This window comes from Parasteatoda tepidariorum, chromosome 6 (genome assembly GCF_982258835.1).
Source record: "Parasteatoda tepidariorum strain Cologne lab strain chromosome 6, Ptep-v5.0, whole genome shotgun sequence".
Classification (NCBI taxonomy): Eukaryota; Metazoa; Arthropoda; class Arachnida; order Araneae; family Theridiidae; genus Parasteatoda; species Parasteatoda tepidariorum.
Genome location: NC_141760.1, coordinates 10,813,736 through 10,827,531, shown reverse-complemented (window position 1 = coordinate 10,827,531; position 13,796 = coordinate 10,813,736). Strand labels below are relative to the sequence as shown.

Genomic DNA, 13,796 nt, shown 5'->3' with positions numbered 1-13,796 from the left:
TTATAAACTTTAGTCTTAAGAGGCACAACAGTCGTAAGAAACAGTTTTAACAGTCTGGTAACATCTGGTATACTATTATACTAAAAATACCGGAATGCGTATGTCTAACAAAAATTTAATATCTTGTGCCCCCTTAAAATTTATTTATTTTCAATTTTTCAAAAGTCAATATTTTTATGCTTTAAATAAATATTTAAGTTTAAAAGGAATACTCCGTAAAAAGCAGATTAAAATTGCTTAGCGAAAACTTTACACGAAGAATCCAAGCTAAAGAATTTTCCTGCCAAAGCCAGGGAAAATCGTGATTCATTCTGGAATATTCCTTAAAGTAAAATCTTTCATTTTAATCGCGAGATTGGGAGACATACTAAACATCAAAAATCACGTTTCTGGCTATGACTCCCAAGTTTCGAAAATCCATCACCTTTCCTTACTTTAAAGCGCTGTCCTTTTTCTAATTAAATCCAAAGAATTCTATCCCCGCAAGGAAAACACTGGCGCTTCATAATTCATGCAATTTATATACATCATATTGAAAAACGTTCGGCCCAAGAAAACTTCAGGGGGCCATTAGTGTAAATATTTAACAACTCCTTTTGAAAGCATATTTCTCGGCCACGCCTTGGCCCCATCTTTTGCAAATAATTTAATGAATGACGCCAGAAGAAGGTTTTAGCGATTAGCGGCTGCCCGGTACAGGACGTCAATAATAAATGAAATCGTATTAGAGATTTCTGGGGATGAAAATCCCGCGGGAAAACTTCAACTGATCCCATTATGGGGCGATTTCTCGCCAAAACTTGGAGGGATGGATAATTATCTCTTTTCGAATTTAAGTTGAATGGAATATTCAAAGAAGGAATCTGATGCCTAACGACGCTTTTAGGTTTCTACCACGTTCCAGATTAATCGGAAATCACCTGGGATAGATTGGGGGATGGTTTCGATATGTATACAGTGAACGAATTTTAGAGGGGTTGATGCAGTTTTGATGATCTTCGCTAGGGCGATTTTCGAAGATGCTTAGGTCAACGATTATAGATTGCGTGATGCTTGCTCTTTTATTTTACTTTTCGCTTTCATTTTATGAGTAAGTTTGGAATATGGTAAATATGTTACTTTTGGAAGGTTGCATATTACTGTATGCTTTCGAACAAAATCGGTACATTATTATTGCTAAAAAAGAAACTTTTCTAGATGAATCAAATAAATTATAAATATGATTAAACGAAATTTTAAAAAAAATTACTATTCAGTTAAATTTAAAAATAAAATTATTTAAAATATTTACTGGACTCTGACGATATTGCAGACATCCTTTTAAAATAGTCTTAAATTGAAATTAAAGTACTTCCGAGCGGACTAAGGAGCGAGAAAGAGCTGGAGGATGAAAAAATTTAGATGATAAATTGGTTAAAACTAATTAAAGTATTAAGATTGCAAGAGAGTTTGGAGAGTTAAAATATTTGAATGCAGTCATACTGTTTAGTTGTCATGAAAATTTATACGATGTACAAGATATTTTTGAAAGGTGACCAAGATTGTTGCCAAAACCGGCCATTAATATTAATATTTGCCTAGAATATTTTGGAAATTTTGATCTTATAATAATAAAATGAAGATTTTGTTTGGGGGTGTGATTCTTTTTCTTATCATTCTAGAACTTTTTGTTCTATCATCCTGAAATTTCGAAAGAGGCTGCAAAAGACAAGGCCTTCGGTTCTAATATTTATTTGAAATTTTCGATACGTTTGGCAAAGCATTATGAAGAATAGAATTTTTTTTATTGGCTTAGAATTCAATATTGACAAAAATTATAAGGCAAACGATTTTCTTTCTATCAAATATTTTAAAGGTGACATCAGTGATATTTGCTAACTTATAGCTCTTGTTTAAAAAAAGTAGTTTTTTTCTCGCTCTTTGAATATTCAACTATTTTTTATTCTTTATATCTGATAAACTAAATGATCAGCTAGAACATGATTCCATTGGCGGAGTACGTCACTAAATTAGTATTTCCGAAGTTATTTGAAACTACATGTTTATTGTTGGGCTTTACAAACATGAATCTAAACTAAACTCAGTGGCTCAACAGCCCATAGAGGGCCAAGGCCTACTGTGCCCATCTCAGTTTTATTCACCAAACATGAAGTTATAAAACTATATAATACAAACTCAACAGTAATTGAAATGAAAAATAATAAGTTTTGTATGGAAATATAAAATTAATGAAGAAATAGTACTAATTCGTAAAGAAGAAACGTAAAAAAATCGCTATGGTAATATTGACACCAAAGATGCTTGATTAAATTTGTCATTATATAATAATTTATTTAAAAATATAGATTTATTCTAGAAAGCAAAATTAATGGAGAAAAAGTACTTGTTCTCTTATGAGAATCGTGAAAAATTGAAATACTATTAATGATCCTATGAGGGTTAATTAATTTTGGTAATCCAAGCACATAGAAATAAAAAATAAGCTGTGTACTAAACAAAATTATGAAGAAATGATTTCAAATCGCTTAAGAGAATCATAAAAAATAATTTATTACAGAAACTAATGATGTTTAGTTAATTTTGGTAATAAGTACTACTTGAAATGAAAAAGAAAATACTTAATTAAGCAATGGTACAAAATATTTTAGGAAAAACTTTAAAAATCACCCATATCAATCTAGACGCCATTGATGTTTAATTGATTTTGGTAATAATTACTAATTTAAATAAAAAATAATCTACGTTAAAAGCAATATTTATGATACTAATCTGCTTAAGAGAAGCCTAGAAAATCAGCAAACTATTATTGACTATAACGATGCCTAAATAATTTTGGTAATAGATACTCACCGATTAAAAAAAAAACTAAGCAAAACACTCCAAGTACTGTAAAGCAAAATTAATCGAGAAAATGCACAAATTCATTTAGAGGAAATGTAAAAACTCGTCATACTATAATTGACTTTAATGATGCTTGATTAAATTTGGTAAAAGGCATTACAGACATTATAGTAATCCGTACAATTTTAATAAGTACTAAATGTCCAAATATAAGCATAATGTAATATATTGGTATATTTGTCACCTATTAAAACTGCCTAAATTATGGGAAGCTGTAATATAGATACTGTGAAGAAATGTTTTTTTTGCGCTCCCCTCTAAAGAGATCAAGTAGCCGAGAAAATCGCATGATTGCTGTAAATATTGATTACTATGAATATTGGCTCCAAGCAACAGCATCATGTTAAATGTTCAGTTAATCTGTATTTTGTTAGGATGAACTACTAAAAACGTGTTTTTCTTCAGGGATATCGCTAGGGCATATACCAATAATGCTAAAACTGACCTCGTTCGATATACCTTTTTCTCAGCACCTAAATAAGATATTCCTTCAGTTTTTTTATAGCAGAAGATTTACACATACATGTTTACACTGATAACTGTTAATACATATCTTTGACTTAAATGTTTAAAAAAATCATGAGTTAAGATCTTTTTAATACAAATTCAAAGTTCGAAGTTCATAATTTAGAAAACAATTGTGCTAAAGATGTATGTCAATAGTTAGCACAGTGTAAACAGTATGTGTAAATATTTGGTGAAAAACAAACTGAAGCAATATCTTGTTTAGGTGCTGAGAAAAAAGTACATCGAAAAAGGTCAGTTTTAGCATTATTGGCATATTCCCTACCGACCCACGCTAGTCTTATAACCGGAAGAACAGAATATAGTAATAAATCTTAAAGATGGAATTATTTTAGCTTTATTAAATGTGTTGGTATGTATCCTTCAGTTTTGTGCTAGATTTCGCTGTATTTTTCAATGCTATTATATGGATTGCTCACTGTTCCTTAGGAAAAACGGGTTTTCAGCTCGTTAAGTGGAAATCAGAATCAGAATTAAAACGAACCCTCCTAATTAAAGTACTTTTTATTTAGCGCTTTGAAAGTGATTCACATTACATATAATACAAGTTGAATGACTCTGAGGTGACATTGTGTTTTCTTTGTTGTTGTTTTATGCCATTTGTCTGTACTGACGAGCCCATTTTAAAAGTAGACGGGGGCTTTTCTTCTTGATTTCCGGTGACTCCATCCATGGACGAGATTTCAACTTCTGCCACACACATCCGTCACACCCCGTTTTACAGGGAGGGTACATTCACTCACCATCCTCAGATCGTAATTTTGGCCTGAAACAGAGCATGATTAATCCCCGATACAGTACCCCATAGGTATTGATATGTTATGGGATCCTGGAGGATTTTGCAACCCCGACAGACTTAGCGTGTACTCGTCCCCATTTTGTACACTGGGGAAATCTCGGCAGGTGGGAATCGAAGTCGCAATGTCTTAGACATATGCCCCGCTTCCTACCAACCAGGCTGTCCCGGCGTAATGTGTTATTTCCTTCATCTATTATAATTTTCTTTCTTTCTTTTTTATATCTTCCACCTGACACAGTTTATAACATTGTTTTATAACGATTACTTTTGATCTTCCACTTAAATTTATCAATCACTGCGCTATCTCAAACCGTCAACTTTACGCTTAAGCTGTATGAAATGAAAGGGAAAAGTGAACTGATTTAGGATGAAGGTCTCAATCTGATTAGTGCACTTTTACGACACTTTTGATTTTACTTTGTTCGGTTAACTTTTTCTTTTCCCTTAACAAGAATAATACTGCACAATTAATACTGTTTGGGATATTTGAAAGACATGATGTATCCAAACAGACGAAAGTAAAAATTATGTACATTATCTACTCTTAGTGTGGATTACAATTAGAATAATTACATTTTTTAGCTAATAAACATAAACTTAAGAACTCTCAATAATGCTATGTAATGCTAAATTATTCTTCAAATGGACTACACAATACCTCAAAGGACAACAATAAAAACGAATAAAGAATTACTGTTTTTGAAATTGTTTTCATAAATATGCAATAGCATTTTCGTAAATAAATAATTATGTAATAAATATTGTTAAACGCATGTTTTACTCATTGCTGTATCTTAAATTATAAAATGTACCCCATTACCTTTTCCAGATTATTTGGAACAACAGGTTTGTGTTCTGCGTGCAATAAGACGATACCAGCATTCGAAATGGTGATGCGAGCGAGAGGGAATGTCTATCATTTAGAATGCTTTGCCTGTCAACAATGCAACCACAGGTAATTTATTTCGATAATCGAATGTTTTTAATTTATAATTTAGTATAATATTATTTTTCACCAGTCATAGCGTATACTTTTAGAACATGTTTTCGAATATACAAATGGTCAGGAAAATAAATTGATTTTCTTTAAATGGTTAACAATGGTATTTTAATTTATGAACCGGTATAAATGTTGCCCTGAATGACCGAAATCAAGAAAATGTCTACTTCTACCGGTAAATGTCAAAAATCATATGGTCACTTTGGTGATTGTCCTAAATATTTGTTATATCCGATTTGACATTAATTTATTCGTTGATATTATTATATTTATTCGATATTTTAATATCTTCTGAGGATAGATTAGGAGAAACATCAGTGTTCGGAGTGCCGGTTAAATGCATACCGGGCAGTGGCACTTGACAATAAAAAAACATTGATCTAGGGCATACCGGGCAAATGTATACCGGGTAGTGGCACCACACTAGACCTAGTATATACTTCGGACATTCACTTAAGAAACTATGTGATTGTCAACACTCACCGGTTAAAGTCAACAACCACCAATTTCGATCACTCAGAGTAACATACGAGATATAAAGATTACTTGTATAGACAACATTTATGAAAATGATGACAGAGTTATATCTTTTCTAGAATTTGTGAATGTGACTATTATGAATGGTATTGAATTCTGAGTCTTTTTTTTTTAAGAAAAAACTTCAGTGGAATGAACATTTCATTCATCACTGCAGTGATGAATGATTCATCATACTATGCATTGATACCATGCATTGTAGATATAGATGATACTATAATATATATAGACGATGCAAAATCATATTATGAGATAGATACACGTAGGCACTTATGTTAGTTAAGAAAATGTTAAGAGGATGACAGAAATATGGTAAATAGAAGCAAAGCTGTAAGATCGCTTACCTTCTGCGTCTAGAGCCGTGAAAGCTCAGGGGATCGAGCCTTCCAATGAGATGAACCGAGTTCGAATCCCAGCAATGACTGGTCGATACGAATTCCGCATCCTGCTTACACCGACCACAGTGCTGAGGTAAAATATCTTCAGTGGTAAGCGAATCAAGGGTGAGAGTCTCCTTGCGGTCAGGCTAACCGGGGGAAGTTTTCGTAGTTTTCCTCTCCATGAGTAAATGAGGGCCAGTTCCAACAAAAAGTCCTCCACGAAGGCAAATATCTCCCAATATTTGATCTAGGAGTTTCCCTGTCTTCTGGATTGGGTTCAAAATTACAAGACTACGGAGTTGAACATTAGCCGTCGTAAACCCAAAAATTGGATCGGCTGTTCAACGACAGTTATTAAATAAAATACTATGTCTAAAAATTTGACATAATGCATAAGTCTGTAAATGAGTTTTTCTCATGTAAATGAATGATAAATAAAAATAATATTAACAAATCTGATCTTCTGGTAAATTTCTTGAGTATATATTTTGCTTCCAAGTCAATTTTCTGGACAAAACAAACAAACCTCTATTTGTTTAAAAACTTTTTCGTGCTTTAAACTTATTTTTAAAGGAAATTTAGAGTTGCCGCTATTTTTACTTATAAAAAAAAAATTTATGTATTAATAAATAGAGTAAACGAGGAAAATAATTTTTTTCGTAAATACAGATGTTTGCAAAACCGACATAATTTTTGTTCCTTTCGCAATGTCGCAAATAAAATAAAACAAAAAAAGACATTTGCATCTTCTTTTGTTTCATTCAGAATAGTGTCAGAGAAGCAGGAGTTGTACTTTGGAGATTTAGTAAACGGGCAGATTTGCGAGTAGGCAGCAGCATACTTGAAAACAATTATTACAATAAACGATATTACAATTATTAAGCAGTACAAATAATTTGAGTCACGGTGGCTCAGTGGTTAAGAAACTGAACTGTCATTGTGAAGAACTGGTGTTTGATCCCCGCTGGCGGCTTGAAGCCCACCCAGTGTCGTATCAATGGGTACCAGATTGTTTGGGAAAGTCAAGGCGGCCTGTTCCCAGTGCTGACCACATTGCTGTAACCATGCCGTTGGTCTCGAAATTGCAGAATTTTAAACTCTATGACCCTCATGGCCCACAACGGGTGGTTGTGGGAATGCCTTACTTTGTTTACAGTTATTTTATTGTTTTGGGGAAGAAACATTTAGATGCTCAAAAAATCTTCTTAAAAATTTGATTTTTTGGCTGTAGTATTTCCCACTTATGAAACAAGTTTCTGTCAGGTTTACAAACAAAAATATTGTGATGAATTATTTCCATAAATTTGAAAAGACTGCTGCTGATAAATTTTTGAACAAAATAATAGTAAGAGAATTATTTTTTTCTATTTTATTGTATTGTTTGCTTCAAAATATATTTAGTAATCTATAAGTCAAATAAAAAAACGACAAGGTTTAACGTTATTGTTTTTCTATCTGCATTCGATTTCTTTGAGCATTTTATTTTAGACACTATTCTCAGTTATGATTTACCATTTTGTTCAATACTATTAATTATTGTATTCATTGAAAAAACATTTTATTAATATATATCTATTCCTGAAATAACTTGCAACTAAATTTTAGCAGTACAAATAATTTTACTCATATTCGTGACGAAACCTGTACAAAAATTTAGCTTTTTAATCGCGTCTTTAACGTGGAATCTCTTCAGAATATTGTAACCATTTTATGAAATACTAAACTGACACGCAATAATTTAGAGAATGTAATAACACTGATCATGTTTTTAATATGCCACGTAATATTCTTAAATCACCTATCCATATATAAGGGAAAAACGAGCTTAATTACTGCATTTTCTGCATGGCCCCACGTCCGATTTGAATACTTCAGTACTTAGACATGTGACCCTAATGAGCCAATCAAATACTTCATCGATTCCTCCCTCCTTATCTCCTCCACCCATCCCTTTTCGTTAAGGCTTTCTCTCACAACCATGTTTACCAATACACAAGTTAACATGAACCACCCCCTCACCCCTTTCTAGTAAAGCGTTCCGGCTTATCTGGGCGATGCTTAAGTCTTAGTAATTAGTCTTAATCGCCTACCAACCTCCAAAGGAATTATCTCATCCCGTGCAGCCAAAGATCTTAATTTCACTTTTTTACTCTTCTTCTTCTCATGGTCCTCCCATACTTTTCCATGGGTAACATAGTATATACCAACTTTCCTCTTTCTCCTCTTTTGAAGACTAGGGATAATTAAAGATCATTAATGGAATATATGGCTTATATAGGAAACTAAGACTGTCTTGTTAGCTATAATGAGGGTTAATTAGTGTGGAGAAACTCCCCTCTCCCTGTTATGGATGGTGAAGCTCCTTATTGGGGGAGGGTTGGAGGGGTCGAATTATAATTATCCCTCTGCTAAAAGTCAGTTGTGTGGAACTTAATGTCTCGAAGGCCTTTTCTCAAAAGGGTTAATAGAGTAAAAAGCGTTCGAATTCGGATGAACGCGAATTTTTCTTTTTTCTCTAATTGGAGAAGAATCTTCATTTTAGAAGGAAAAAAAATAATTATGGAAGGTAAAGGGGGCAGTTAGCTTTATTATTGCCTTATGAAGACAATTAGAAAATGATCTCAAATGAAATTTGTGAATCTGAATACTCGGGGAAAAAAATTTCAAAAATAAATTTCAGAAGAAAAATAATTTTGTACAATGATAGATATAAGCTTGGATTAAGTTTGTCGCATTGATATTTTGCGTAACTATCCTCGCTATGATCCTCTTGGGAAGATGAAAACAATAATTGCAAGTTGGAATTAATATTTCGTCATTTTGATCTGCTATTTTTTAGTAAATAAAAAATGAACATTGCAAATTGAAATCTTATTGCGAATATTTTTTTTTGTTTATTTTAATGCTCACTTGTTTTGTTTCAAGTTCCCTGCTAAAGAAATTTAATCTTTGATGAGAAACAAAGTCCCTATAGATTTTGTTGAGTAGCATACTTTATTTCTTGAAGCATTTTAATGAGAAAAGTAATGAGCTTTTCAAAAACAAATCGTTTCTTATCCTATTGCATGCTTTGAGAGTATTTTGCACTTCGTACAAGAAATGTTCTTTTGGGTTAGATGTCTTTCGAAAATTTCTGTGTAACAGCTTGTTCATAGGCTCAAAAGCTTTAATTACAGGTAAAACAATGTGATACATAAAAGATAAAACAGTATATATAAAGTGTGCTAAAATAGGCAAACATCCTAATAAATTTTAATCTATTGATCGGATTTTCACAAAATAAAACTCAATCGTAATGGCACGAGAACTTAACCTTAAATATACTATATGCTTAGTTTGAACGATAATTTTAATTACGAAATAAAACATGAAAATGAACTTTCACTCAATTTTTCAATTCATTTCAATTTTTAAATGTATAATTTTCTCACTTCAATTTCAAAATTCAAAGAAAAATTCAACTTTTTCGACAGATTTGGGTTCTTGACTCTTAGTATATGGGAAATATATGCAATACAAAAAAATGGTTCCAAAACATATGGCAAAAAAAACTGTCAATACAAATTCACGGTTAGAAAAAAACTCGAATAAGCATTTTTTGTGTACTTTTGAATCGTCAAAGAGAGGGTCAAACTAATTTAGCTATCAGAAATGAAAAGCAAATTAATTATTTTTTTTTCAACATGAAAAAACGCTCTTCTTTAGAGTTTACTTTAATACTTTTACGGAAGTTTGTTACAATTACGGGCAACGGGGTCTTTTTTTCCCTCCAAGAAGAGACACGGCTCTATGAATTAATGACCATATGTATAAATTTTAGTGAAGTTTATTACAATTGCTGGCACTGATCTTCTTTTCACAAAGATTTGACTGAATAAATTAAGGACCAACTCTGCTACTTCTACAACTCTACCTGCTTTCCAAGTCTTATGGAAATTTCTTATAATGTGTCCAGTTAACTTATAATGCAATTAAAGGGAAATGCCGCAAAATACGCATTTAAAATTACTATGCAATATTGAGATTAACTTTTGGTGCTTCCTAACTCTTATGTATGTATTAAGCAAAACTGTAAATGAGAGTTTAACAGACATCTTCATGTTTGAAATTATAATATCATAAAAACTCAACTTTTTATAGTTAACGTATTGATAAGTGAAATTGCTTGCTGAAACTCCTACACAATTTTTCTAAATTGACTAAAATTTTATAGTAACTGGATTGTGTTAGTTTAAACTTATTTTCTTAATGCGATACCCGCAAATTACATAGTGTGGGTATTTCAACATCGATTGGTTGTTGAAATGTGGCATTTTGCGTTAGTAACTGTTCTTTCCATTCTGCTTCGAGTAAGTCAAGCCCGTCAAGTATCAATTATCTTAAGTGCCACATTCAATATTCTTTCGCATAGATTTCAATTCTTTCACAATATATTTCTTACTTACCACAAGGACATGTACGAAGCCACGTAGAACATAAACAAACTAATAATACATGGGCGTTTCCAGGTACACAAAACAAAAATATATCATGGTTACAATAAAATACATAAACAAATAATAAATCAAAGTTGAGTAAACGATATAGAAGAGAAAAAAATATATTTCAACAAATTATATAAGCGTTACGACGCAGCATTTTATTAACTTCACATTAATTAACATTCTAACTTATGTGGAGAAACTAGCTCTACTTTAAAACGCCATTTTGCTTTTAAACTACCAGCTGGCGCTGACGTCATAGGTCCCATGTGTGGGTATTCGCGATCTTCTTCCTCTTGAAGTACAAGTACCTAATTGGAAATCAGCAGTGAATGAAGATAAGCATTTAAGGAAGTCTTAAGATTTTAATGAACTTTTACTTAATACAATATCATTTCGATTCAGTGCAAAATGAAAAACTAAACTAACTTTACAATATGATTTTAACTTATTAGCGTGGCATCTTTAACCAAAAAAAAAAATCATTCTAGACTGAACGATAACTACTATCAGAAATCTAATGCCTTTTATACAACAGATCACGCAATCTGAAAAAGAAAAAGATAAATACATGTTGCCATCACACGACTAAAATTTAACTCTGATCGCGATGGGTTACCTGCAAATGTGGATATCTTGATTCAGATTGCACGTAAGCAAGTGTCCTTTCCATTCTATTTCGAATAATTTAAGCCCGACAATTTTCTATTATCTTAAGTGCCACATTCTATATACATTCACAAAGATTTCAATAGTACCACTATATATTTCTTACTTAACACAAAGACCGACACGAGACCATGTAGAACATAAATAAACTAATTATGCATCGAAGTTGCCAGGCACACAAAAAAATAGATCGCTTTTACAATAAAATACATAAGCAAAAGTCTTAGATAAGTAAAATATGTAGACAAGAAAGTATAATATTTTAACAAATTGGATATGCGATAAAGCATTGCATTTAATTATTTTCACGTAACTTAACATTTTAACTTATGTGAAGAAACTTGGATCGACTTTAAAGCGCCATATAAACGATCAACTGACAATGAGGTCATATGCATCACTGTGTCAGTGATCGTCTTCTTCGCGAGTTACAAGTTCCCGATTCAATATGCTAAGCTTAATAACAAATCAGTGCAAAATCTGGTTGAATAATCGTTTTTGTTTCTGTCATTGCAGGTTTTGCGTTGGCGACAGATTTTATCTCCATGAGAATAAAATCCTTTGTGAATACGACTACGAAGAGAGGATGGTATTTGCCAGCCTCCCTTACAACATCAACAGTATTTCCCTGATTAAGCGACAGACTCAGCACCTTCACCTGCAGCAGCAGCAACAGGTGGCGGCTGCGCAGCAACAAGCTCAGCAACAGGCACAGCACCAGCAGCAGCAACAAGATGACAGGTCCAGTGGATACGGCAGCACGGACTCAGTCTTTGAAGCGAAGTGACGCCAAGCTTTTGCGTCGCAGCAAACTGCGTCGCAACAGTTGCATTAAGTATATCTATCTGCAGGGTATTGTGATCTCGCGTCGTCAAAAAAAATAATAATAATATGGCGTGGACACTAGTCTCTTTAATTACCCGCTCGGTGGAGCTGGCAGCGTGAAGTGTCACCAAATTCAGAATAGACTGATAGAGGTTGGATTTTCCATAATAAGATATAAATTTTCCATCTTGACGCATTTTTTCCACTTCATTGCGTACGTATACTTAAATAGTTTACTTCAATTTTACTTATGCGTTCTCGTTTTTATAATTAATAATTAACTTTATAAGTAATGGGTCTTTTCGCGTTCTACTACATTGTTAAGAACTGACTCTATTTTCTTTTAACTTGCAAACCTTGGCGTAGTTTGGCGTTTTCTATGATACCTAAACCATGTATTGAACTCCAAATGATTGATTTATCTATTTTAAATTATAGCAATGTTAGGACGAAAAATAGCTATATAACAAAACATTGTTTCAAGAAACAGTTTGTTTAATTGAATAAGTCAACACTAAATGTGTACGTAATAATTGGAACAGGTATTTATTCAGATACCACATGTCCAAAAAAAACTAGATAAAATTTCAATATTTATAAACGGAAAGAAATACGAATATATCGTTCACATAATTCTGCTTTGAAAACTAAAAGATTTATTCTCAAAAAGTTTCAAATTCAGTTTAAAAATTCGTAAACAAATAAGATCGTTGCTTTCAAAAATTTTAAAACAATGTTCTCTGTGTAATAATGTATACCGTCTAAACTCGAGCGTTTGCTCGGATGTCTGTTTATTTTATCATCAGACATCACCACATTATTTCTGCTAGTGGTGGATATTTTATAAACATTTTTAATTGCTTTCTCAGGGCCATCTGTTAATGAACTTTATAACTAATTGCAAAATTTAATAAGTGAAAAATCTCCTAAAAATAAGTGAAACAGAAATTGCGTATTTTCTGCCATCTTTCATTTTTCTTTCATTATTTTTTTTTTCAAATCACCAGTTCGCTTGGTATTCCTGACGTGTATTTACCTTCTTCTTTGAAGAATATTTTTTTTGCTTAACATACTCTTTTTTTTCAAAAAAAAATTACTGTTGTTTTAGTCACTTTTAAAAAATAAATACGTATTATTTTTATGTAAATTTTTTTCAAGAGCCTTGACTAAAATAATGACGTTTAGAAATTTACTTTTAAAACAAAAATAAGAGTATATTTTTTTAATTTAAAAATTCTTTGTAAATCCTCTTCTGAAATTTGAATTATGGGACAGCCAACCTCTGAAAGAAGAACTAATTCTAGTTAATTTCAAAATTAAATTGAATATGAAAATTATAAATAATAGAAGAAAGAATGAACTGAACCATGTGTATGGATAAATGGCAAAAAATTCTACTTATTGCAAGTTTAATGTTTATGTCATCCAACTATTTTGTGTAAATAAAATTTAAAAAGTGAAATATATGATGTGACATAAACACTAAAGTTGCTTGAATTGTAACAGTATTTGATTCATTTAATTGCTTAAAAAAACAATCATTCGCTTGAACGAATGACAATTTTGAGTTTTACTGGCACAAATATTCCTTTCATATGTCTGTGCAATATCTTTAAATATTTAAAAACACTTATTCGGATAATTTTTTCTGATTGATTTGCACATTTGTGAATAATACT

At 31.9% G+C, this 13,796-nt stretch overlaps 1 protein-coding gene across 2 annotated transcripts in view; it reads left to right on the top strand.

Moving 5' to 3' along the window:
• Nucleotides 1-13,451, top strand: part of LOC107444322 (LIM domain only protein 3) — a 153,710-nt gene extending 140,259 nt beyond the window's left edge. For both annotated transcript variants that reach the window (XM_021147362.4, XM_021147361.4), the window contains exons 4-5: nt 5,055-5,180; nt 11,809-13,451. In XM_021147362.4, the coding sequence (XP_021003021.1) occupies nt 5,055-5,180; nt 11,809-12,079 (397 nt within the window). In that variant the 3' untranslated portion in view covers nt 12,080-13,451. The remainder of the gene's footprint in view (nt 1-5,054; nt 5,181-11,808) is intronic.
• Nucleotides 13,452-13,796: the final 345 nt, after the last annotated feature.